Source organism: Neolamprologus multifasciatus, chromosome 7 (genome assembly GCF_963576455.1).
Source record: "Neolamprologus multifasciatus chromosome 7, fNeoMul1.2, whole genome shotgun sequence".
In the NCBI taxonomy this organism is placed as follows: domain Eukaryota; kingdom Metazoa; phylum Chordata; class Actinopteri; order Cichliformes; family Cichlidae; genus Neolamprologus; species Neolamprologus multifasciatus.
Window position 1 is genome coordinate 7,308,935 of NC_140445.1, and position 25,267 is coordinate 7,334,201.

General features: G+C 42.8%; 2 protein-coding genes across 3 annotated transcripts; both read right to left on the reverse strand.

Annotated features, from left to right (window-relative positions):
• Nucleotides 1-1,025: 1,025 nt before the first annotated feature.
• Nucleotides 1,026-15,685, reverse strand: csnk2a2b (casein kinase 2, alpha prime polypeptide b). Its single transcript, XM_085165523.1, has 12 exons — nt 14,660-15,685; nt 14,196-14,307; nt 11,853-11,954; nt 9,673-9,723; nt 9,503-9,562; nt 8,649-8,732; nt 5,393-5,503; nt 5,201-5,302; nt 4,532-4,632; nt 2,996-3,144; nt 2,809-2,892; nt 1,026-1,668 (listed from the first exon to the last, which is right to left on the reverse strand). The coding sequence occupies exons 1-11, from the start codon at nt 14,761-14,763 to the stop codon at nt 2,816-2,818; spliced, it is 1,053 nt and encodes a 350-aa protein (XP_085021649.1). The 5' UTR covers nt 14,764-15,685; the 3' UTR covers nt 1,026-1,668; nt 2,809-2,815.
• A 911-nt stretch (nt 15,686-16,596) lies between these two features.
• Nucleotides 16,597-25,192, reverse strand: znf319b (zinc finger protein 319b). 2 transcript variants are annotated; one of them, XM_085165513.1, is made up of 3 exons: nt 24,878-25,192; nt 23,266-23,423; nt 16,597-23,176 (listed from the first exon to the last, which is right to left on the reverse strand). In XM_085165513.1, exons 2-3 carry the CDS (start codon nt 23,268-23,270, stop codon nt 21,319-21,321), a joined length of 1,863 nt encoding a protein of 620 aa, XP_085021639.1. In that variant the 5' UTR covers nt 23,271-23,423; nt 24,878-25,192; the 3' UTR covers nt 16,597-21,318. The 2 variants fall into 2 exon arrangements, with proteins under 2 accessions (XP_085021639.1, XP_085021640.1); XM_085165514.1 differs by having other exon boundaries at nt 24,637-25,192.
• Between the last annotated feature and the right edge of the window lie 75 nt (nt 25,193-25,267).

The following is a 25,267-nucleotide window of genomic DNA, read 5'->3' on the forward strand; positions in this document are numbered from 1 at the left end:
AATTTGGGATCACTAAGCCTTTTCTCCTTGTTTCCCTTCATCAGGAAAGGTTTCCTCCCATTTTTAAGGACACACTGCCCCCCCATGCCGCGATATACTATTGGCTAATAGCTCTTTGAGAATCACAATTTCAAACTAGGTTACCTTTGGTATTTTTCATAAACTCATGTGTATTTTGTGACAACCTGAAAAGTTGCTCAAAACCACTTAAAAAAATACAAAGTCTGGCTCTTTGAAAGCAAAACGCAACGAATGAGGGGTTGTTAAAGACTTTTATACACTAATATATGATGAACATGCAAAAGGCGTTTTATTGAACTGAAAATGTTTTGAGATGTCGTAAAACTAAAAATTTAATGAAGGTACCCTTTTCTTTGGTCTTTTTTTTTTAAAACCCCAAGCATCAAATTTTATTTTTTCTATCATCTAAAAGTTTGTGTTACTAACTGCACAAACGTCCTCATCACTTCTGTTGATTACCTCACCGACTTTTAGTTTGTGTCCTCTTACAACACTGAGTGCAGGTTTTCCATTTCCTTTAACGCACCCAGGACACGCTCGGCGTCTCCTGAGAAGAGCTGAAGGCGGCGGCTGGACAGAGAGTCTGGGCGTTACCTGAAAGTTGGCCCAAAATGCTGACTCGGAAGTAATTTGTGTGTAATTTTGTCAAATGAAAAACACTAAATTTCATTAAATCTAATCAATTGGCAATTATTTGACATCAAAAAGGGCTTTGTATGACCCACAGTGCAAAATGAGTTCATCATCCCGAGCTAAAGTAACTTTAAAACACCTTAATATTGGCTTTTATCCATCAAAACTAAATGCACTGCAGTTTTTGTTCACCACATGTTGCTTTAATACCCAAATATCTTTGGTTAAAGACCATCTTGTGTATTTTAGGTAAACTGGAACCCTTTAACTCAACCCATTTTCCTTTTTTAACCAAAATATAAAATAATCATAATAAATGTCACCCCATATCAAAACAAATGAGCAGTAAAAATCACTCACAACGCGTGCAGTTCATCTAAATAAAAATCATTTAATTTTCATTAATATTAATATTATTATCATCGTCATCATCATCATTCTATCTAGAGAGAGTCCACCATGCCACTTTCAGATCTGGAGTAGTGCTAAGATGCCTGTCTGTCTGAAGGGGGAAGAGGGTGGGGAGGAAAAAACAGGAAGGAGACAGACAAGTTAGGGTCGGGGGCGCGACCTGTACAGGTTCACGCTCCTGTTCATTCTCCATGCTGATGCAAACAAAGAGGGGGCGCTATAAAGGAGGGCTGGACAGAAAGAGGAGGAGGAGGGACTGAATTGTAGTTTGTCTTCACTGGCCAACATGAAACTGAGCTGTGAGGACAGAGACCAGCTGAGGGGGACAATGGGTGGAGGGGGTGGAGCAGCTTCAAGCTCACTGGTCAGGTCTGCTGGACAGGGAACCAGGACAAGCCAATCACAGACTGATACAGAGGAGGAGGGTTTATGTATACACGTCTGCATCTGTGTTTGTACATGTAGAGGTGTGCTTGCACTGATGTGTGTATCTGTGAGTGTGTAACTGGTCAGAGTTACTTTGATCCATTGTCACTGTACACTTGTCAAAGTCACTGTCACAACCGGGTACAAAGTTGAGGTAACAAACTTCTTTTTCCGCTTCTGTGAAGAGAGACAAAGAACGAGTGAGAGGAGTCGAATCAATTAAAGCAGCAACTCACGGACGTTTCGCTTCCAGGCTTCGTTAAAGCAGAAGACACGGACATCATCAGGGAGTTATCGATGTATAACAAACATAAACACGGGTGTTGTGCTGATAATAAAGCCGTAACACGAGGATTTCATCGTTTGCAAAACCACACTGACAGCACGCTGCAGTTAGCTCATTCGTGACGGGCAGCTGTAGCGCCAATACCTGTCGCCTTCCACTTTCTGTTTCCAAGCAACAAGGAAATGAGGCACCTTCACGGAGCTTCACGATTGGCAGCTTTTATGAGGATGCCATTAGCTCACCGCATGCCAAATTAAATCACAATATGCTCATTATTGATAACCAACTTGTCCTTTGACTTTTCACACTTAAATTCATTCTTGCAGACACCTGGATGAAACCTGACAATTAGGAGAATCAGAATGTTTGACCGAAACACTTTGTAAGACAATACAAATTCCTAATTAGTTACATATTACACCCCAAACGAGTTGCTTTAGTCCACCTTTTTCAGACACTGACATCACACAGAGCCAACCTGAGCCTTTCACTCCTGGGGATTATCCTTGTGCAAACTCCTTGTTACCTCATTACTGAAGATTTTGGCCACGTTTAATGTGTGCATCCACCTTTTTCAGCTAATTTTGGATATGGCGGTAAAAGCACAGTGAGTTTATAAAGGGGTTACTATTGCAAAGAAGTAATTAGATTACTGTTACTTTCCTGTAAGCACCTTGCGTTACTAAACTGTGATTTTGTTTGAGAGTGTCTCATGACAACAACAGCGTGCGACGTCCGTGGCAGCAACAAACACGTGTGTAGATCAACAATGGATAATATGGAGTGTGGTAAACAGTACAACCGTGCAGCGTTTAAAGCTTGGAAGTACTAACAATACTTTGAGTTTGATAATAAGTGACAACATTAACATCCGCTGTACACTCTGCGTGGGAAAAAATGTCTTTCTACAGCGAAAAATTTAACTTAAAATCTGAGCACACATGAAAACTTCATCTGATTATTGTCTGGACTTCTGTGTGTGCTTTCAACTCCTCACTGATGAGCTCTGATGATGTTCTTTAAGCCATTACCCGTGTTTCATCGCGCTGTAGTGTTGCCACTGGAAACCATGTTGCTGTCAGAATTCGACAAAGACTGCTCCTTCACTACAGGGTCTGCAGGAGCGAGGGGAAAGGGAACCATGTTTAAAAAACAGAATATCTCTGAGAATAATAGATTTCCTTTTGATTTCGAGTCTTTAAACCCAAAAAAACCTACAGAAGTAGGGGTGCTCCATGGCCTCTGTGGCGGTCAGTCTCTGTTGGTGATCGTATCGTAGCAGCTTGTCCAGCAGGTCCAGAGCTTCGGGGCTCACCAAGTGCTGATTCTCCGTCTGCACAAACTGTTCCCAGCGCTTCCTGCTCTGCCTGCAGACAAATGACGACAAACATGTTTCCATTTTTTCCAAACCTCACCTCAAGACGCACTTAAAAAATAAAAACTTTCATGCACCAGGTGAATTATTTTATCACTAAGATACTTTCTGGCTGTATTCAGTTTTCATTTCTACGTTGCATTCAACATGATTTGACAAGAGCTGCTTTACAAGTTGGAATCAAAGGCATGTTTCTGACTTGGTTCAAATCATAAAGAATAGAAGTTTCTCTGCACATGTGGGAGATTCTTCTTCTACAACAGCACCTTTCACTTATGGAGTGCCTCAAGGGTGCATCCTGGGCCCACTTCTTTTTTCATTGTATATGTTGCCTCTAAGTTTGACCTTTAGAAAACATCATTTTTCTTTCCACTGCTTTGCTAATAACATCCATTATATCCTCATTCAATTGACAAGCAGATGCAAGGGAGCATCAGTTCAACTTTCTTAGCAACATTAAGTTCTGTGTGATGATAAATTTCTTATATCTTAATGAAAGAAAGCCCGAGGTTATTTGCTTTGGTAAATTTCACACCTCAATCAACTCTTCTGACACGCCGAGTCATTCGGCTCGTTACTGTCATGCTGCTGTAATAATAATTTTAAAAAAAACCTGGGCATGATTTTTTGATACGTTTTTTTAAAAATGGATCAACAAATAAGGACTGTCTCTATAATTTACTTTTATCAACTCAGAGTCACTGCCAAAGTAAAACCTTATCTCTTGCAAAATGACCTGGAAAAGGTTATTGATGTTTTCAATCACTTCCCACCTGCACTACTGTAATTCCCTTTGGTATCGAACAGTCATCTTTGGTTGCAGTTAGTCCAGAATGCGGCAGCTTGCCTCTCTACTGGTATTACAAAGCACAAACACATAACCCTGATTCTGCCATCTCTTAATGGGTTCCCTTTCCGTTTTTGAATTGATTTTAAGATTTTATCGCTCACTTTTAAAGCTTTGAACGTCACATTCACCTGTAAGTACTCTGAGGTCACCTACCCAGTTGCTCTTAGCGCCAGGTCTATGGAATAATCCATCTCTCCATATCCGTACAGCTCAGACGGTAAATCTTTATTAATAAGACATTTATTCCTCTTGGCATTTGGATCAAGTGTAGCATCCTTATAGACAATTACATTTTATTTGTTTAATGTTTGTGTTGTTTTGCTTTCATTTTATTTCCCTTGTTGTTTTATTTAATTTTATTGTCTTTTATGAGTTGATCGATTGTCTTTCTCTAGATTTTCATGTCATTTTTCTTGAGGCAATATACTTTTAATGTACAGCAATTTGGTCAACTCTGTCATTTTAATGTATAAATAAACTTGACAGCGCTTCTCAAGTGAAGAGAATCCAAGAAGCCGAGTGAACTTACTGTCCTAGGAGGTCCTTGAAGCGTGGGTCTAGCTCAATGTGGTATTTACGCAGGTAGCCGAAAAGCTCGTCTGTCCCCAGGACTTTGGCAATTCGCACCAGCTGGAAAAAACAACAGTGGAAGAGCATAAATGTCAGAGCCGACTTTTAACACCTTCCAAAACATTATAAATGTAACACACAAGCTTTAAGACAGTGGTTACCTCCATCTTTTAATATATAGTCTATGCTACCAAACTGTGGGAAACTCAGACCAATTACTGCATTTATTACGCCCAATTATGCTTCAGCGACAAACCGTGCCGTTTATTGGTTTATAAGTTAGTGCCACATATAAAACATCAGGACACGATCTCACTACATCGTCTATTACACAGGTTACATTGTAGGCTCTACAAAGGTTCCCCACAGAAGCCAAATCAGAATGAGCAACTGCACTGAAACCTTCTGGTAAAATGAGGACCCCTGGTGGTGCAAGGTTTAATTACATTTTACAAAAAGTAATTACAAAAAGTACCTTTAGCTGAGAAAAGAACACCACAAACAGCTGTGTGTTTGTGCCATGAGCCGAGGCAGACCCTCTGAGTTTTTTAACGCACGTGTGCATGGAATCAGTTTTTCATGTTTACTCTTTTGTCTCATCTCGTATAAAAATTCGTGTGACAGGCACCTGATCGTAGTTGTCTTGTCCGTGGAAGAAGGGCTCTTTTTGAAAGATCATACTGGCCAGCATGCAGCCCAGGCTCCACATGTCTAGACTGTAATCATACATCTGGAACACACAATCATCAAACCGCACTGCAGATGAGGAAAAAACAGACATCTCAATTATCCGCATGTGAGAAAACAGTGTGCGTGTTACCTGGTAGTCCACGAGGAGTTCGGGGCCTTTGAAATATCGCGAGGCCACTCTGACGTTGTACTCCTGGGACGGGTGGTAAAACTCTGCCAAACCCCAATCTATAAGACGTAGCTACAAAACACACACAGCAGAGACATCCTGTTAATGCAATTTAAGGGTAAATTGGCTGAAGTCACATCTATATGAGCCCGCTGCCCCCTACTGGACATCTTACAGTCTGTTTTTCTTTTCTTGTAATAAAGATAAACCCTCAGTCTGAATTTCTTTCCACAGAGCACTTATTCTGCCCAGCATAGCCTCCACTGAGCTCCACTGTTCCCTGCAGAAACTCGTCCTTGTAGTGCCCTCCAGCTCACTGAACAAAATGTGGTCTGTTCAAACCAAATACTTCAAATTTTCACTCCCTGCTGCCATTTTTCTGCTCTCGAGCTTTGTGTGTGTAGCTGAGTTTGAGCACTTTGTTGCCAGTTCAGAGAAAAGGCTCTTTGGCTGCTTGTTCCGAACATCTCCACGTTTCAAGGGGAAGTCGGCTTTTCGTCTGCTGCACACAGATTTCTGCATTTCAGCTTCACATTGCTGCTCATTTCCTTGTGGCACTGCTGGAAATGCCTGTGTGCCTTTGAGACGTCTTACTGACAGAGGATGACATCCTTTGGATATTTTTGTTATGCTAACTGTTGGCAACATTTTTTGATGAATTTGATTTCTGTCACTTCTGCAGCAACCCATTTTTTTTCCTTCTGTCATCAGATTTTATTCCCGCGACGCTGCTGTTTCCGAGTAAACTCAAGATCGCAGTTCGACCTACATAAGTTGGAACGTTAAAAACCGAATTGCTTTCAATCAGGAAACAGGATCTGCTACTGCTTTCACAAAAACAAAAAACATGATGTAAACAAATAAAACATGTAATTTCTTATCTGATATATAGATATTACTGGCTTTAAAATGTAAAATGTCAAACTAGTCAATGATTCCTATTGTGACTACATTATTAGAAAGCAGGCTTTCTGGGGCATTAAATGTATTTAACTTCCCGGTGAAGGCTTGTAAATGCCAAATGTGTTAATGAGTTAAATATGACTTTGCTCTGAGCATACAGGAATTTTAATGTTTTGATGACTTCATCAGTCTCGCTTTGGAGGAATTTTGGCCTTCTCTTCCGTTCAGTGTTGGTTCAGTGCATTTGCAGGTATTTGTTTATGCATGGCTCTCTTCAGGTGCTGACACAGCATTTTAATCAGGTTGAGGTCTGGACTTTGACTGCAGCACCTGGATTCTTTTCTTTTTCAGCAATCCTGCTGTGCTCGAGATCATTATTCTATTCCAATTTGGGCCAAATTGACAAATTGCTTCACATTTTTCCTTCCCACTGTCACCAAAGTGCATATGCGGTATTTGTGCTGATATGCTGTCTTTGGTTTTCACCAAATGTGCTGCTGAACGTTGTGACCAAGCATTTTCACTTCGATCTCATCTGTTCACATTCAACTTTACAGACCTAAACCATGCTGCGATGTTCTTGTTTTATAGAGAACATCCTTTCCTACAGTGGCCCTGAGACATCAAATATACCGCAACTTAAGAAACCACCAGAAAATAGACAAACACTGCGAAAGCGCACAAAACACAACAAAAGTTGAATTTAGCACAACAGAAAGTGTTTCTCGGGACACAATAACTTGCCGGTCCAGCGGCAGAAGTGACAGAAACAAAAAGACTCAAAGCAGAAGGTTCAACCATGCTGTGAATGAGAAAAGATGCTAACCCTAACCCTTTGAATCACATATTCATATAATACTGTACATACATGTTCGCCATTAGCTGTTTACTGTTAGCATGCCACTTCCACCACTGTTCTGTAACATTATTTGGTCCCCAGAGGTTTGTGAGCTTTTACAATGTTTCTATTTGCTGGTGTCTTCTTATGTTGCAGTCTGTTTGACCTCTCAGGGCCACCATACTCTCTCCTGGTAACACTTCCAAACAAGCCACACCTGATTCAATGTTTGTTTAATTGTGCTGTCATGAACTTTAACCTTTAATATGCTGACTGAGGCCTGTAGACTGAGATGTAGCCTGTGGGTTGCAGGTGCATTCATACATCCGAATGCTCCAGACCAGCACACTGCAAAAAATGTCTGTTTTAATAGAAGCGCTCCTATTTGCTGATGACCACTCAGGTGCATTCTGCTACTTATCCTCATAATTCATATAGAAGCAGCAGGGAGCACCTCGTTTTTCCCACAGGACTCATTTTAAGACTTGACTGTAGCATGCTCAAATAATTTATCCAGGCAGACTTTAGACTGCTTCTTTCTTTACCATGTACATATTTATTATTACACTTTGCACAATCTCAGTCTTACTTTTTACTCTTCTTTAGTTTAACCACATTTTATCCCTGTTCCATCTATAAAGCTTCACTATGAGCCTGTGGCACTTTTACTTTAAGTACATTATTTAATTATTGAAAATTGTACTGTTTTTATTATTTATCCTGCTGCTTTTAAACAATTATTTCCCCTGTGGGATCAAAGTAACTATCTTCATGTATTTAAAATAATCTATAACCAGTGTGGCAGCGAGCCGCCTAACCTTAAGTCACTAAAGCTGTGAGCAGTTAAAGCAGACCAGTTTTTGATTTGTTGTGGTGTTTGTGATGTGTTGTGCTGATTAGTGGATTTCCTTTCTGTTAGTGTTGCTCACTCCTCACGCTGGAAGTGGAAGAGAGACGAGAGACAGAGTGCCTTTATCGCTCCGGAGAAAGGCACTCGGGAGCAAGCGACTCTCGACAGAAAATAGATCCACAGTCCTTCACATACACGTAGGACGACATGCTGTCAGAAGTAACCGAGAGAGTTGGAAAGGTCTTGTTTTTTAAGTAACATCATAACCTATAAAAAGTGACCGGAGGCATCCGCAGACTGATGATCATAAACGCTTTAATTATCTGATTCTAATAGCTAATGAAAATGCACCAACAGTGTGCAGTGAGCCTGACATTTACGTAGATGGAAATTACATCTGTGTTTATTTTAAGGTTCTCATGCCTAATGCACTCGCGCAGGGACGCTGCGTATTTGAAAGCCCACGCTAATGCAATAACAACTCCTTTTCAAAATGGGAAAAAAAAAAGAAAAGAGAAATAACAAAAGATGGGAATGAAAAGCCGTGGTGAAAATAACCAGTGAGGGAGGGTGAGTGTGGGGGTGTGAGGGGAGAACAAAATAAGACTACACAGAGCACTGCCTACCTTTCTCAACTGGTGGTCGATCATCACATTGTGAGGTTTGACATCACGATGCATGATTCCCATACTGTGACAGTAGTCCAGAGCCTGACACACACACATACACACCAACATAAAAACGTATTAAAGTGCTTCTTTTTTTGGTAAACAAAACGGATTTTCAAGATAGCATTTCTAAACTCACTAGTTTTCTTTAGACAGCATTAATTATTTCTATAACAGAAATATTATAGACAATATTATTAGCCCCCTGAAAAACAGACCTTTTCATTAAGCCATAACAAAACACACTGCTGCGAAATGAGCATTACCAATTTAAAGGACGTCAAAGCTTGTAAAATTAGGTTAATCGTCAAATTTGCACACAGTTTAAAACTTTAATGACCTAAAGAAACTTTATATATACACTGCAGAGAGACACTGCTTATATTTGGAGGAAAAGCACCGTCCCCACAGCGGAGGTTGGCGAGTCTGGAACCGGGAATATCGTTGAGGTGGAAGGAATCAAGAAAAGGAAGAAGGATCTGTGAAGATTTTCAAAGAAAACCTCAAGCAGTCAGGTGTGAAACTGGGTCTGGGTCATCGCTTTGTCTTCCTACACAACAGCAACCCAAAACATATGTAGCTCCTGATGAAGAACGACTTCTAGAAGACCAAAGTGAACGTTACTGACTGGCCTGCACAAAGTCCTGACTTGAAATCTGCGGGGTGAACTGAAGACCAAGGTCCGGAGGTCAGGAGACGAGGGGGCTAACAACACTGACACTGGTAGTTTTTGGTTTTTGTGAAATTATTTTGTTTCTATAAAGTAGAATAATGTAAAAACTACGATGTTTGCTAAAGCTGAGATGTCTCACCTTCAGTAGTTCATACATATAGAAACGGATATCGTAATCTGTCAACTTCTGGTACAACTCCTGCAGGGGGAGAAAACACAAATAAGCACCGAGGTTTGCTGCTCTTTCAGCCTCACTGATTGCAGCTATGAGAGACTTGGCACCGAGCAATGAAGAGGCGAGGATTGTACCTTGAAGTCTGTGTTATTGATGCATTCAAAGACGAGTGCTGGCGTTCTGGACTATACAGCCACCATAGAGAGCATGAGAAGGGTGTGGAGAGAAATCAGGAGGAAAAACAAACAATTAACACCACAGAGAGAGAAATAGATAAATCAGGAAAACACTTATTTCTGATTCAATCACCTGATAAACCAGTGATTTGGCAGCCCCCACCGTGTGATTTCAACCCAAACAGGACGAACGATACAACCATTTGAATCATCCCTGATACTCAGCCGTGCACTCCAAAAGCTGTGCATACAATGATCATTTTCTAACCCAATGAAGTTCACAGGAACAAACAGACAAAGGACCCCGCAGGGTTCCCACCGCTGCACTGGAACAAGGCCTCCTGGCTTAGTCAGAGCATTTCCACTGCCTAAAAATATCCTTCCTTCCTGGTCAGTTGATGTGTCCCAGCTCAGAAAATCGTAAAAAGGAGATATCCAGTCTGGTCGTCGCGGTGGATTTCAGATTAAAAACACAGAATATAGAAACAAATAAGTGGTCAAATGATAAAACTCCTGTAACTTCTGTTGACTACAAAACAAAAATTTAAACGCCACAAATTTTAGGTCCGATGGGAAGCTGAGAGCCAAAACAATCACACGGTAATTACAGCAAAACTGGAATTATAAGATTACTTTGTTGCTCGTGCTGACACGGAGTCCATCATTTGCTAAAGACAACGATCCTGCTGTATTTGTCATGCGAACAAACAAATGCTCAGGTGAGCACACAATGCCACAATAAACCAGCGATCCAGGTGCTAAAAAGAAAAGTTGCAGTTCCTCAAATGGCCACTTGAGGCAAAAACAAAACAAAAGAGAAGCGAATGATTTCACACAGCTGGCCGTGTTAAAATATCCAACTTTACAGCAGCAGGCAAACAAGCTTGCTATGACGACGGCGCTGGTTTCTATGGCTACTTTACCCCTTTATGACGACTGCATGGAGGTTATTTATTTATTTTGTTTTATAACTCATAAGTTTTAATTATACTGATGTATAGAATTTAGCATGATAGAGACCATGGCTGTTTTCAGTGCTGACGAGCTCATACGCTACACTGAGTTCCAGCTGAAGTCTAACTTCCCAGTTTTCAACTGCGATGCCCCTGAAGTAAGATTTCGAGTCAGAGCAGCGCATTTATGACTCGCTAAATGAGCCGTACGCAGAGCATTGATCAGGCACTATCCGTGAATGTGCTGCAGCACCTTTTTAAGCACAAAAAGAGCACCGTGTTGTATTTCTACTGATGCACGAAGAGCTCGACCTCACTAAGGAGCAAAGCAAATCGTGTATTCCTTGCTTTTCCAACTTCACTACTGGAATACAGTTTGAGAGTAAAGTCACTCCCAGCTCAACCATCCGTCTTCAGAGGCAAATGAAACGCCACAACAGCCTCGCTTTAGATCATTTTCGTCACCAAACTGAACGTCTTCACCTTGTCAGTGGTGCTGGTGCACTTATGAGGCGAAGCAAATCATCCTTTACATGCATTTCTATGTGATGCAACCAGAAAACCTACAGTTGCATATTTCTAACCAGAGCAGCTAGCGTTTGCTTCCTTCTGGCTCAACACCGCCCCGAAAGAAAACAAAACAAGAGGGAACCGGCTGTAATAATAATACAACAGTGTGAATACCTATGGAGCTGAAACATACTACAAAATCTTTTTGTACCATTAGTTCCACACTTCTCCACTCACCGACAGTCAGCAAATGCAATTCACCAAGAAGTGCAGCAATTTTCCAAACATACAATGGGAAGAACAACATGGTTGCCTTGGAAGTATTCAAGGTAAACACTGCAGCCTCTAAGCTGACACCAACTTGTAGCTGAAAGAAATGGTTCCAGTCAGCCCGGTTTACTCATTTTAATCTGGGGGAAAGTAACAGTGAGAATGGCGCATCCCTTATTTGACTGACATTAAATCAAAGACCTAATATAAATGTAATTATTCACAATGCTGCGAGCTTGGGAGAGTTTGTTTTCTTGAGAGAGCGACGGGGAAACAAAGAAGGCAGAAAGACGGAGCTTTAATCTAGTGGCTGACATTGTGGCTGCTCATACTCTAGCCCTAGTTTTACATCTCGATTCATTTTAACACTTCATAAAAACATAAACATGCTATTAGCAAGCCTACCACTGGGTCTTTCACTGTGTCCACCAGACGGATGATATTGGTCCCTCCTCGCAAGTTCTCCAGGATTTTGATCTCTCGCTTGATCTTCTTCTTCTTGACCGGCTAAAACAAGCATGAAAAACAAAACAGACAGATTTAATAAAAAGATTTAACAGAGCAGTCTCAGAATAAATGAAAAACAGCAGAGGAAAAGACATAAAATCTGAAAGGTTTGCTGCCCTGCTGCTTCTTCTCACTCCCGCCTCATATCTGCTGACTCTGCTTGCACTGTCGCTGCTGCTGCATTCTTCAGCATCTCTTAGCTTCACTCAGTCGGAGGTTTCCATTTAAGTGACTGTCAGCTAATCCTCATCTGTCACAGGCATCACTCAATTTTTTTAGGGGTTAGACCTCTTGCACTTAGTCATATCGTTGTTTAGTAACCATGTTAAATAGTGACTACTAACTGTGACAAGACAAAAACGAATCAAACGCAGGGTCTACAGCTAAAAATCTAGATATTTATGCTGTGATCCGAGCAGAAAAAGAAGACTCTACTGGCTGTTTTTAAGAAGGAACTTGGATATGTGAATGTTGTGTACTCAATTAGCTTAATCCACCAGTAGTGAGGCAGTAGTAATAGAGCCAGTCAATCAAAGCCGGTTTTAGTGTTAGCACCACCGACGGATGTCTTACAAATGGAGCTTTGTGTCAGCACCTAATTTAAGGAGTTTGGTTATTTCCCATATTGGCCTTTATCATTAGTTATATTTGTTACTGATGTGATGCAAATGTTTGGCAGTTCTCTGCAGCACAGTAACCACACGTCATCATCCTGCTGGCACCAACTTCGTTAATCTTCATCTGGGATTTTCCAAAAGCAGCAGGGGGCTTTGCCTGCTGGCTTAACTGCAGGGCTGCAATTAGCTCCAGATCAGCAGTGATTGAGTGACCCAGAGCTGCCATCACTGGCCCGCTAGCTGTTTAGGCGATCGGGCAGAGCGGCCCAAGTTTAGTTTTTTTTTTCCATCTGGCAAAATGTTTGTCAGGAAAAAAAAAATCAAACATCTCACTTTGAACTCTAATGTTGGAGTTTTTTAAATCACTAATTCAACAAACATGTAATCCAAACTTGACAAATGCAGGAAAACTGGAAAGCTAAGGTGCATCTATTTTCAGCTTACACGGTCTCAGCCCATTAGCAGGGTTTAAGACAAAAAAATAATCCTTTCACGCTGCCACAATTTTAAGAATTATGTCTTTGGGTTCATTTAAGCAGCTGGGATGAGAGTCAGCAACACCACAACTGAGGCCAGGTTTCTCTGCTGCAAAATGATGGGGGAAGAGTTGCTGCCCCAAGCGTGGTAGGTGCCTTCCTTTGGTGGTTTTCAGGGCACGCCCAACTGACCTAAAACTCGCTGGAGAAACTAGACATCTCATCTGGTCTGGGAGCACCTCAGGATCTTCCAGGAGGAGGTGGAAAACATACTCAGGCAAAGGGATGTTTGGAATAACCTGCCTAGCCTAGCGAAAGACTAATTATTCAGGAAATACTCAAGACTAAAAAAAGCTATATCTTCATTATTCATTAATTTAACAATTATTTATGCGGTCATACATCATCAGCTGGTCAAACTCTGCTTTGAGGTTTTCTTAAAATTCACATTAATTGAAGCAGAAATCTCCACGGCCAAAAACTGCAGTTCCTTAAATGGCCACTTGAGGCCTGTTCCAGAAGTAAATCGATCCCAAAAGGCTTCCATGTTAAATGACCAAACTTCACAGCAAAAATAAGGATGTTTGCTTTGTGCTACAGGAGACTGTTTTGTTCTCAAGAGCTAAAATCCATTTTCATAACAACTATATAGGGGTGAAATGCACCTCAATGCAAAGAGCTGTAGCCAACAGCTCTCTCACCCTCATTTGTGCTGTTGATTTAGGAGCATTTTAATTGAATTCTCTGATATGGATTTAAATGTGCTATAACAAGTTTATCCCTGAGTTTTGTTGAAAATGTAGTATTTAAGTACTAAAAGCTACTTTTAGCTACTCCCCTATTCACAAGGGCTCACTACAGCAGGTAGATCCACATATCTGACTTAATGCAATGCCCGAGAGATTTTTATTACCTGTTGGGATCGAACTCAGGATCTTTAGCATAGGCGAATGCATACACCATTACACAGAATTCTCCCACCTTTTATATACAGTCTGTGTATTTATCTAATAGCTTTTCACAACTGGTGGTTCTGTAACAGTGTTTGCAGATATATTTGGCAATAAAATATTATTAAATAATAGTTATTCTTTAAAATGTAATAAAAATGCCCATGATGGCAGTGCTGTCCCAATCAATCTGCTCACCTTCAGGATTTTGACCACCACCTTCTCATTGTTGGTGATGTTGATAGCCTCGAACACTTCGCTGTACTTCCCTCTGCCCAGCTTTCGAACCAGCTGGTAGTCCTCCTGGTTGCTATAGGGACAGCCAGAAAAACAGGAGTATGAAGAGAGAGTATTTTTTTTCCCAGATACATACAATTAAGCCAGTCTATAAGCTAATTCTAAATGTTCTACCGCTGACTTCTCGTTCTGATACCAAGCCAAAATGTTATACAAGTCAGGCTGGATAGGTGAAAGAGATGAAGGTGAGGAGGAAAGTGTCAGACAGTGAAGAACAGCAGGCTTGAAGGTTGGGAGACATGGTGTCATCACACCCTCACAGCTAAATGTATAATAATAGACGCCCATCTGCCACATTTCCCCTCCACAGAAATCCCTTATCATACGATTATCATGCACGCTGCAGTAATCAGAAATGTCCTCACTTCCAGTTGGGTACGTGGGCCTCGTAGTCCCAGTACTCGCGGGTCTTCAGCGTGTTGACGTCTGCGTACACACGGGCTTTGCTACCGGCCACCGGACCCGGCATGGCGAGACCCGTGGCTCGGGTGCCGTGGGGCGCCTGTCACGGAGATCTGCTGGGATGTGGATGGCAGACTAAAATGGGGGGTGGGGTGGGGGGGTTGTATGAATGGGGATAACGTGTGTGGGTGTAAAGCGGAGCTGGCCAGCCAGCTATCGTGCAGAGAAAAGCAACCAGAGTCAGAAAAGTGGAGGCAGGAATGATGAGAAAACCAGGGGTGTCCGCCGGGAAAAGCCGCAGTCACTGCCCGCCGAGCAGCACTCCTTGGTGGGGTTAACAGAAGCAGCAGAGACGGGGAGGGGGTGGTGGATCTTGGAGTGATTAGCAGCTGAGGTTACACACAGGGATAGGGAAGCATCGGGGCACTGAGGTAGAGAAGAACCGGACCCCTGAAAGGCCACAGAGGGGGCTGGAAAGGAGGTCGGTGGTCTAAAAATTACGGGTCTAAACTCCGAGGCTAACGTTGCTCTTTGCGGGCCCCAAATCCGAGCAGAAACAGGCGGCCTTCCTGCGCTGGTCCGGGAATGAGGGGTGCCCACCGTGGGCCGGTGTTCGCTATCAACCGAAAGCCGATGTGATGGATCGACAGCGGGGATCGATCTCGGGGAGAGGAGGGGGTGGAGTAGCGGAGAGATCGATGATGTTAGCTAACGGTAGCCTGCGATGCTACTTGAGCGCGAGGATGTCGCACCGACGGGGAGCGCTCGGCGCCGTGCACCACCATCGGTGGAGACAGCGTCATGTGCGATCGGCTGTGCGGGGTAAGCAGCGCCTCGGAGGCCCGGTGCCACACGCTCACGGAGACCCCACGATTCAAGGGGATTCTTCTGCACCTGCGGACCTCCCCTAGTCGAGAGCGCAGGGAAGGGAAGCGGATTGCGATTGAAGAGGCGCAAGAGAGCCGCCCGGATGTGAAAGCCGCTGGCTGCCGGGGTGAAAATGAGGAACGAGACCTTCCAGTGGATAGCCGGGCCACAGCGCCCCCTGGTGAAAAGGATGTGACGGATTTCTCAACTATTTAAAAACGGAGTGCAAAAGTAAGTAAAACAAAAAAAAAAGCTGACTCCGGTATGTAACAGGTGTCGTCTCGTCTGTTTGTAAGCAAGGTGCAAAAACTACCTCTCTAAGGCAGAACTCGTTAGATTTTAGTTGCTCCTGTCACTTTCCTAAAACTAGATATGCTCTGGAGCGCACTTGGAAAAATTGTAAAATTTTCACACTTTAACCCAGCAAAGCGCAACCTTACTCAATTAGAATGTTCTTCAAAATGTGAAAACATTCTAGAGGAAAACCTTTAGGAAGCTTTTTCTGGAGGTTCCCTTAAGTTTTTTTGTTTTTGTTTTTTAATAACCTTTAGGGAAACATCTGGGAACATTCTTGAAGGTCCCCTGGAAGTTCTACAAAAGCAACCTTCAGTTTTCAGATTGCCACCCTTACTGTTCACTCTGTTTTAATGAAATTTGTCTCATATGAATTAGAGTTGTCTCAAGTATGAAATACAATTCATTGTTTCTATTTTACCTTTTGAGTTCAACTCTGGCCTTAAATTTGAACTTGGTAGCATGGATTTTCTTAAAGAATATACATATCTCATTATAGTATTTTGTAATAGTTCTACAAGAATATTCTCAATTTTTTTGTTAATTAATGAGTAATAATAACAACAACCCTGCTATGCTTTCTAATGTGTTTCTTTCATGTAAGAAAGAAACATATTAGAACATGATTGAATTTCAAACGTAATATTAAATAGTATTTTACATCTGAAGCTGAAAACGTCTGGTAAATTTCATATATTTTCATGGATGAATTCAATATTCATGAGACATATCAAGGCTTCTTTTGTTTTAATTTTAATTATTATTGATTGACAATCAGAAATTCAGTATTAATCAAAAAAGGATTCCTGATAGAGAAATGTTCCAATTCTAAAGTGTGGTCACGTAGTACTTGGTTGGGGTTCCTTTACCATGAATTATTGCATCAGTGCAGTGTGGCATGGAGGCAATCTCTGCCGAGGTGTTACAGGTTACTTTGATTTTTGGGTTGGGTGCTTCTCATTTTCCTCTGGACAATACTTCACAGAGTTTCTGTGGAGTTCAGGTGATGGTAAACTGGCTGGTCAATCAAGCACAGTAATAACATGGTCACCAAACTATTTGGTAGCAGTTTTGGCATTATGAGTAGAAGCTGAAAGGAAATTGCTGTCTCCATAAAGCTCTTAAGAAGATTTTACTGAATTTCTCTAAAAAGTCCTGGTAGACACTCTATTGACTTTGGAGTTGACCAACCACCAACAACACCACACTGCACCACAACTTATCACACAGTGCAGGACATTCACTACCGCTCTGTTCCTTCATCTGAGAGGTCGTCCACATCCAGATGTTGTTCTCCCTGGCCCAGGTAAGACGCTTCTGACGTCTCTGGTTCAAGAGTGTCCCTACCATAAATCGATGATCGTCAGCTGGACAGCTGTCAAGTCAGCAGTTTTCCCCATGATTGAAGCTGCATGTGCTGAACTAAACTGAGAATTGTATAACATTTGTAATGTCTGAATGGTAATTAAATGAAATGGTCTAATAATCTGACATACTGGATTTCAGATTTTTATTTTAATTAAGAAAAACTGTTTTCAGATGGACATATACAGGTTTTGACACGGTCGAAGGGCTTCTCGGTATCTAACGAGGTGAACGTGCGAATTCCAGGAAGGCTTTAGTTCCAAAATACTGATGGGCTTTGGGCTGTGGCTACAATGTAGCTTGCCATCACCAGTGTGTGGAATGTGTGTGTGAATGGGTGAATGACTGAATGTAGTGTAAAACGCTTTGGGGTCCTTAGGGACTAAGTAAAGCACTATACAAATACAGGCCATTTACCAAATAACTTCATTAATCTTATAGATTTATAAATGGAAAAAAAGTTTTATTTGTTAGTGCCGTTTGTAATTGAATGCTACATACATACAGATAATCTTAGCATGAATGTACACGTACTGTATGTCGCCACAAAGTTTTTTTCTTTTCAAAGGTTTGTTTTCAACATCATTCACATGAACTACAGTACAATTTGGGAGGGAGGGGTTGGACAAAAAAAAGGGAAAATAAGAAATGATATCGGAGGGAATGGCGCTGTGTGGAGGAAGGGCTTGGTGACACCGGTTCCTAAAGACAGAAACACAGGAACTAACACGGCAAGCATGCAGAGAGCAAGACACCAGGGTCTGACGGGGTTATTTATTGGAACTGAAAAGGAAACAGAAAACAACGGGTGGGTTAACTGGTGCCTTTACTGGCCTTTCACTGCAGGAGGGTAGGGGGTAATCATTTGTGCTTGTACAAAATGTTTTCCTCTGTTTGCTCATCAGATACGACAATTTTTTAAAAACCCACCCACCCCCCTTGATTTTGAAGATTTCCTCACTGTAACTTTTGGTCCGACCCAAACAGTACTCTACGACATAAAAAATGAACAAAAAAGAAATAAAATAATGCATCCAGGCAGCCAAGGTCAGGAGTACTAATCACTGTAACAGTGCTGCCTGGCTGGCATTAGGTTAATCTTTGGCTTTTAACATACATTTGTACGTTGTTGTTATTATTATTATTAATACACATAAGTGAGGTCCTTATTCTGCAACTTGAGCGACTATTTTCTATTATACACATCTAATGATGTGTCAGCACCGATCAACTAGTCCTTGCGCACTTGCGTTTCTTGGCAAAATATGAACCCAGCCCCAGTGATTCCTGATGTGTATGTGTGTCATAGTAATTCTGCATTTCCAAAGCTGTGGCACACCTACCCCAAGGCCCTGGTCTCTCCCTCCAGGAATACAGATATTCATATCAATTCAAATAACATTAATTTAAAAAAACAAACAAACAACTTACAGTACTTTTGTTTTTTAAACCTCAAATCCACCTCGTTCTGAACATCGTTCAATACCAGATTCATAAAAGTAAAAAAATAATTAATGATAATAATAATAATGATAATAATAATGACGGTGGATAGAAACAGAAAGGAGTAGATGAGGCAGAGAGGCACCGCGGCCCCACTTTTAAGGCGAAAACAATAAGAAAAGAACTGCAAGCTAGAATTTAAAAAAATAAAGTTACTTCTGTCTCCTCAGTGTGTACTCGGTTCTTTCCAATACTGCACTCAAACCATGAATCGAGCATTCACGGCGTTCACAGCCAACATGTAAACTAACTGGTGTTCCAGGACCCTTTAGCACAACTACAATCTCTTAGCTTTCAGAGGAGAGGAAGGAGCTAATCTCTCTGGTAATAAACCCACCCTGACAGACACGACGTCGTACGTAGCAGGACAAACAGATTTAACAGGTCTTTCAAACCGTGGAAATTATTCAACACATGCTGCAGGACAGTCCTGCAGAAACAGCTCTCACAAAGACCAGTACAGTTAGTAATAACAACAGTAATAACAAAGAAATAGAAAAAGGCAGGTTGGTTGAAACAATTCTACTACAATTCACTTCAGTCTGAATTTCCCTGTTTGACAGAACACCGTTTACATTCAAGCATTCAGACTCGTGTGCGGGTTTCTCTTTGAGACTCCTCGCGACGCACTGGCACAGTCACTACATGGACTACAAAATGAAAACGAAATACAAAAAAAAAGAAAAGAAAAAAGCATTTTTCATAACATTTCACGTGGTAAAAAGTAGCAAGAATACAAAAACAGCTCTTCAATACCTATTTTCATAAGAAAGACATTTCCGACTCATCTGGCTAAGCACACCCACACATCCAGAGTTATATACAGGATGAGGATGAGAGACTTTGACACTTTTAAATGCACGACAGCACTGACCTCTGCAGGAATAGTACATTAGTGTGAAATATATTTTTCTGTATTGAAGGATTAGAACAGCTGAAGCTTTTGCAGACTTAAATTTGGGCTGGCTGATTAGTCTACACACCACAGGGTGTAGCTTTATACTGTTCACACATAGAATTATTTAACCGTAGGACAACGCATTCCCAAATCCCCAATGCCGTTTCACTTCACATACACCGATCAGCCATAACATTAAAACTGCCAGCCTAATATTGCATTAGAGCCTCTCGTGGTGCCAAAAAAAGCTCTGACATTGGCAGCAGATATTTGGGGGCCTGTGGTGCCTCTGTGGATTGAATTTGTTCCAACACACTGGGTCAACACCTTTGGCTGCTATGTTATTGCTAATTGGTGTAAAATGAGGCGTTCACTGGCCACTTCTTTAATAAGAAGACTAAAAATAACAATGGAGGTTAAGGATACCCAAAGCATTTCAGACCACTCTTTACCCAAAGATATTAAAGTGAGTGCATGCATGTCTTGGAGGGCGGTATGGAAAGTCACACTTTCTGATACTAAACAGTGACAGGCTGAGTCAGGAAGAGCAGGAAGCAGAGGAAAGATGTAGGGAATAATGAGAGGGGGAGAAACTGAAGGGAGGCCAAGAGCAGTCATCACAAACCCATTGCAGACATGCAGTTTTTTTCCATTAAACTGACACCATCGAAATGAGTAAACTTCTTGTAAATGAGCACTCGGGTCACTTTTATGTAAAAGTCGCAATGGCAATCCTACAAGATCAGACCTCGTAAACTCTTAAGTATCAGTTTCAATACAGGACAAGTGGACACGTTAACTGAGATTGCACACATGACTTCCTGAATTCCTCAGTTCTTTGTGTACAAAACATTTGATCTCTTTAAGTCGAATTCTAGTTTCTAGAATTATAGTTAAATAATTCCTCTGTGATGCTCTTCTGCTTTTCCAATTTCAGAAGAAACATCTCTCTGCTGCAGCACACACAGAGAAAAGAATCTAAAGTTTGGAGTCAATACTGATGACACTCAAGCTTTTTTTCTCGAGGTATGAAAAGATTTTGCACGAGTACCATAGTAGGTCTGATGCACGTCTGAATGAGACCATGGGCGCCAATAACGTAAATATGACCTATGCCTGAAAACAATCTGCTATCACCTTAATGGAATGCTTTGCATCTCATGTTTGAAAAGGGCTATAGTAGCAAGAGGGGAGAAGAAGAAGAAAAACAAGAGGACTCCACTTTAGTGGATACTAAAGGTTGCGACTCAGCCTGAATGATTTACTCGATACTCTTTTAAACATCCTACCAAACTGTTTTAAAAACAACAAATCCTGTCTTACTTTTTACCGACGTAACAGGGATGCTTCTTATTCTGATTCTGCTCATTTCTGAGGGGAGGAAATTAGGGTGGATCTGCTAGATCAACCTGCGATATGGCACTTGTTCCTGGGAGTTACGTGGTTGTAGTAAGGGTTGGGTTTATAAAAACAAGGACCAGATTTAAGAAGAGACAAAAAAAATGTTCCGTTTTTATGGAATGACAAGACTTGGAGTAACATTAACTGGGCGGGTTAGCAGAGCGACAAAACCCTGATGTAGCACTGTTGGAATGAATACAACAATTCAGGACTCTCCTGAAAGTGTGGTTAACGTTAGGCTGAATAAATAGCCCAGAAGGGACAGACAAAAGTTCAAACTAACAAGTCAAGGGTTTATATGCACTGGGGCACAGGGTAACCCCCTCCATCAGCTGTGTGCTGCACCGTGTGGTCCTGCAAGGAGCCCAAGTCACTGAAACGCTCTCCGCACCAAACACACTTGAACTGACCCTCTCTGGAGTGCGTGCTCTGGTGTTTGGTCAAGTGCTCGCGTTGTTTGAAGCCCTTATTGCAATGACCGCACTTGTACGGTTTTTCGCCCGTATGCACGCGCCGGTGCCGGTTCAGGTCCGACGAGTACTTGAAACGTTTCTCACAGTCAGGGCACTTCAGTGGCTTTTCCCGCGATGGGTCGCAGCGATGCTGCACAAACTCTGAAGAGGACAGGAAGCGGCGGTCGCAGAGCGAGCACTTGAGGGGCTTCTCCTGGCAGTGCGAGTTTTGATGACGCTGTAACGTGGAACTCTTCTTGTAGCCTTTGCCGCAAACGTCACACTTGTATGGCTTGTCAGGCGAGTTGTTGGACGACTCCCCGCACTTGTGCCTGAGCAGCTCTCCTGACTGGCTGAACTCCTTCTGGCATGAGGCGCACTTGAACAAGTTGTCCATGCCGTGGACGTGCTGGTGGTAGAGGAGGTGAGAGGGCTGCATGAAGCCCTTGTCGCACAGATTGCATTTGAATGGGCGGTCTGTGGGGTCTTTATGAGTGCGGCTGTGGCGCACCAGTGCATACTGCTGCTTGAAACTCATCTGACACTCGTCACAGTGGAACGGACGCTCCTCTGAGTGTGTGCGCTCGTGCTGGCGAAGGTCAGATGGCCGCTTGAAACCCTTACCGCAGGTGGCACAGCGAAACGGCCGAGAACCCTGCGGGTGGCAAGGGTGGTGAAGGAGCTCTGAAGACTCTTTGAAGTGCAGTTCACATAAGTTGCATTTGAACAAGTGCTCACCCGAGTGCACGTACATGTGGCGCACCAAGTGCGAGCGGTGCTTGAAGCTCTTTTCACAGACAGCACACTTGAATGGACGTTCGTTGCTGTGTGTTCGCTGGTGGTGCTGCAGGTGTGACGACTGGCTGAAGGCTTTGTCGCACGTGTCACATTTGAAGGGCTTTTCCCCCGTGTGAACCCTCTCGTGCCGCGTGAGTTCTGAGAGGTGTTTGAAGCCTTTCTGGCACACGGAACATTTGTAGGGCCGGTCTCGGGCCGAGGGGAACGGCAGAATGGACGAGCTGCTGGTGGCTGACGCCCCATCGCTGCTGGGCTGCTGGGAGCTGCTCGAGGAGTTGGGTGTAGCGCTGCCAGAAGAGCCGGGCCGGTAGGTCTTCTCGCATATTGAACATTTCATTGGGTTGGTGCTGTTGTGCGATGTGTGGTGCTGGGCGAGAGAAGTGAGCAGGGAGAAGCCCATCTTACACACCCCGCACACAAACGGCTTCTGCTCCACCTGAACACACTGGTGCTCCAGCAAGTCTGTTGCCTGGTGGAAAATCTTCATGCACTGAGTGCACTGGAATGACCTGTCCTGAGTCACCATGCACTGATGTTCATGTGGGTTTGCCAGGTGGGAGATATCATGTCCACAAGCCCCACACTTGTGTCCTCCCTCTGTCCCAACCTGAAGGGACGTCTGCTGGGCCTGGGCAGGGTGCTGCTGCTGCTGACTGTGCTGCCCACCGACATGCTGCTGACTCCCACTGTGTTGCTGTCCATGCTGGCTCTGCTGTCCATGCTGCTGTAGCGACGTAGTGTCTGGCTGCAGTACGATACCATACACAGCACAGCCCAATGCGTTCTCAGCACCCGGAGGGATGGTGTGGACAACCTGAGGTGGTGCAACTGCATGCTGCTGCCAGGCTTCTGTCATGCGGGCTCGAGTGTAAGGATTGAGCTTGGCAGCTGGTGTGGCCCAACTGCAGGAAGAGAGGAAGAGCAACAGGTATTTCAAAGTACAAGATAAAAGCTTCTGTGTGTGTGAAGGAGAAATGAAACATAAACTCACTCCATGTCTGCAGCTGGCAAAGGCTGGAATGCCAAGGCTGCTTGGTGAAGATGCAGGTGAGAAAACAGCCAGGTGCCAAGGGGAAAAGATGACCAGGTGTGTGAAGAAGTAAAGGTAAATCAACTACTTTCACTTTATTCTTTGCCTTCAGGTGGTATCTGTATAAAAACAGAATTAAAGTGGGTTATAACAAACACTGCAACTGGCATTCAGTAATGATAATAATGTTTTTAAGCTAACGATTCCAGCCCTACACCCAGACTGAACAATCTGTTCAGTCTTTATATGTTTAACCAAAAATTTAAAGCCAGACCTACACCAGAAATGAGTACATCAGAGGGGCAGATAGGGTTGAGCAGTTTGGAGAGAGAAGTTAGAGGGGCAAGCCTGAGATGGTATGGACATATGCAGAGAAGGGATAGAGGATATACCGGGCATTGATGATGGAGCTGCAGGCAGGAGAAAAGGAAGACCTCAAGGGAGCTTCATGGATTTAGTGAAGGAAAACATGCAGAGGGTTGTTGTGACAGAGGAGGGTGAGATCGAGGCAAATGAAAGGGAGGAGGAGGAGGAGAAGGGCTCAAATATGAGACTTTACAGGTCTGCTTGAATTGGTTTTCATATTTAACAAGCGAGACATTTTTTATACCACTGTCCCAAATTACAGTTCCTGATTCTCTTTTATGGTAAGAAAGGCTGGAAAAATATCAGGCTTTTATCTTCAATAGTTTTTAGCTATTTGTGTTCAAACATTGCCTCAGATTTCAAAGTGTGAATATCTTAAATCATTTGCTATATGAAGCTAAACATTTACAGCAATCATTAGATATGTCCAAACTTTGGATCGTGAAATCCTTTGGCAAACTGTAGATGTTCGAGCAGAAAACGGGATGAGCTTTATGAGTCCATCTGTGATGGGGCAATATCTGCTCAGTAAAAACTGCTCATTTGCTTGTGTGAGCTTCTTGCACTAGGTTCAGCGATCACTGTAGATTTTAGAGAATCAAAGCTTTTAATGTTAGGTTTAAAACAGGTGAATGACAGACTGTGCGGGTAACTACACATGTGGGCACTTTCTCTCATTGCAGTCATCATTAGACCTTCACTCACATTCATTCTTCAAAAAGCATATATTCATGGAAATGACAACGAGATCAATGATACTGGTCAAGGTGAGGCCAGCGCAATTAGGTTGTAAACAGTGAGGGTGTTTGAAGATATGCAACGTCTATGAAAGCAGCAGCAAGTGAACTCATTAACATACAGACTTAGATCGCAAAGATTAGAGCCGGCTTTTATTTAAATGGTATAATAGTGGCGGTGAAGTCCCCTCCCATCTCTATGTACGAAACTAAATGCCCAACGACTCACAGTAAAAAGTGGAAAGCAGCGTCTGCGCATCATAATGTTTCTCGTCTCCAGGCAAAGATCACTGTAACCAGGTTAGCTTAGCTACCTAGCCTAGCCACTTGCTAACGCATCCACAGGAGCTTACGATGGAGATTAGCAGGCTAGCCACAGCAAAATAAGAGCCAGGTAGCAGCAACAGCGACACGCTAGTTATACGAGCCCTTCATGTAAACAACGATGGGAAAATGCCAGGTTTACATACCCGGAGTGTCCAGTCAAGCCTGCTGAGTATTCTCTGTATGATCGTAGGCTAGTTGTTCCCCATAAAAATCACATCCGCAAAAAGGTGCTCGGATGCTCTCTTGTTCAAGCGCTGTGGCTTCGGGGGGCGAAAAAAAATGTGATTTGCGGCTCATTAAAACACGCGGAAATTCTCCCGCGATTTCACCATCAGCCCCGCAAACAGCATCATTTCACGTAAACGTGCGTCTGACTCCTAGGGCATCCTCGCGGCTCACGGAGAGATGTGCATTTTGTTAGAAGTTGCTAGCCTGGTATCGACTAGCTACTGAGCCTCTGCCCGCGCGCACGGGAACATGAATAAAGCAAGAGTTAATTGGCATGCTCGCACGCACACACACAAGTATAGAGC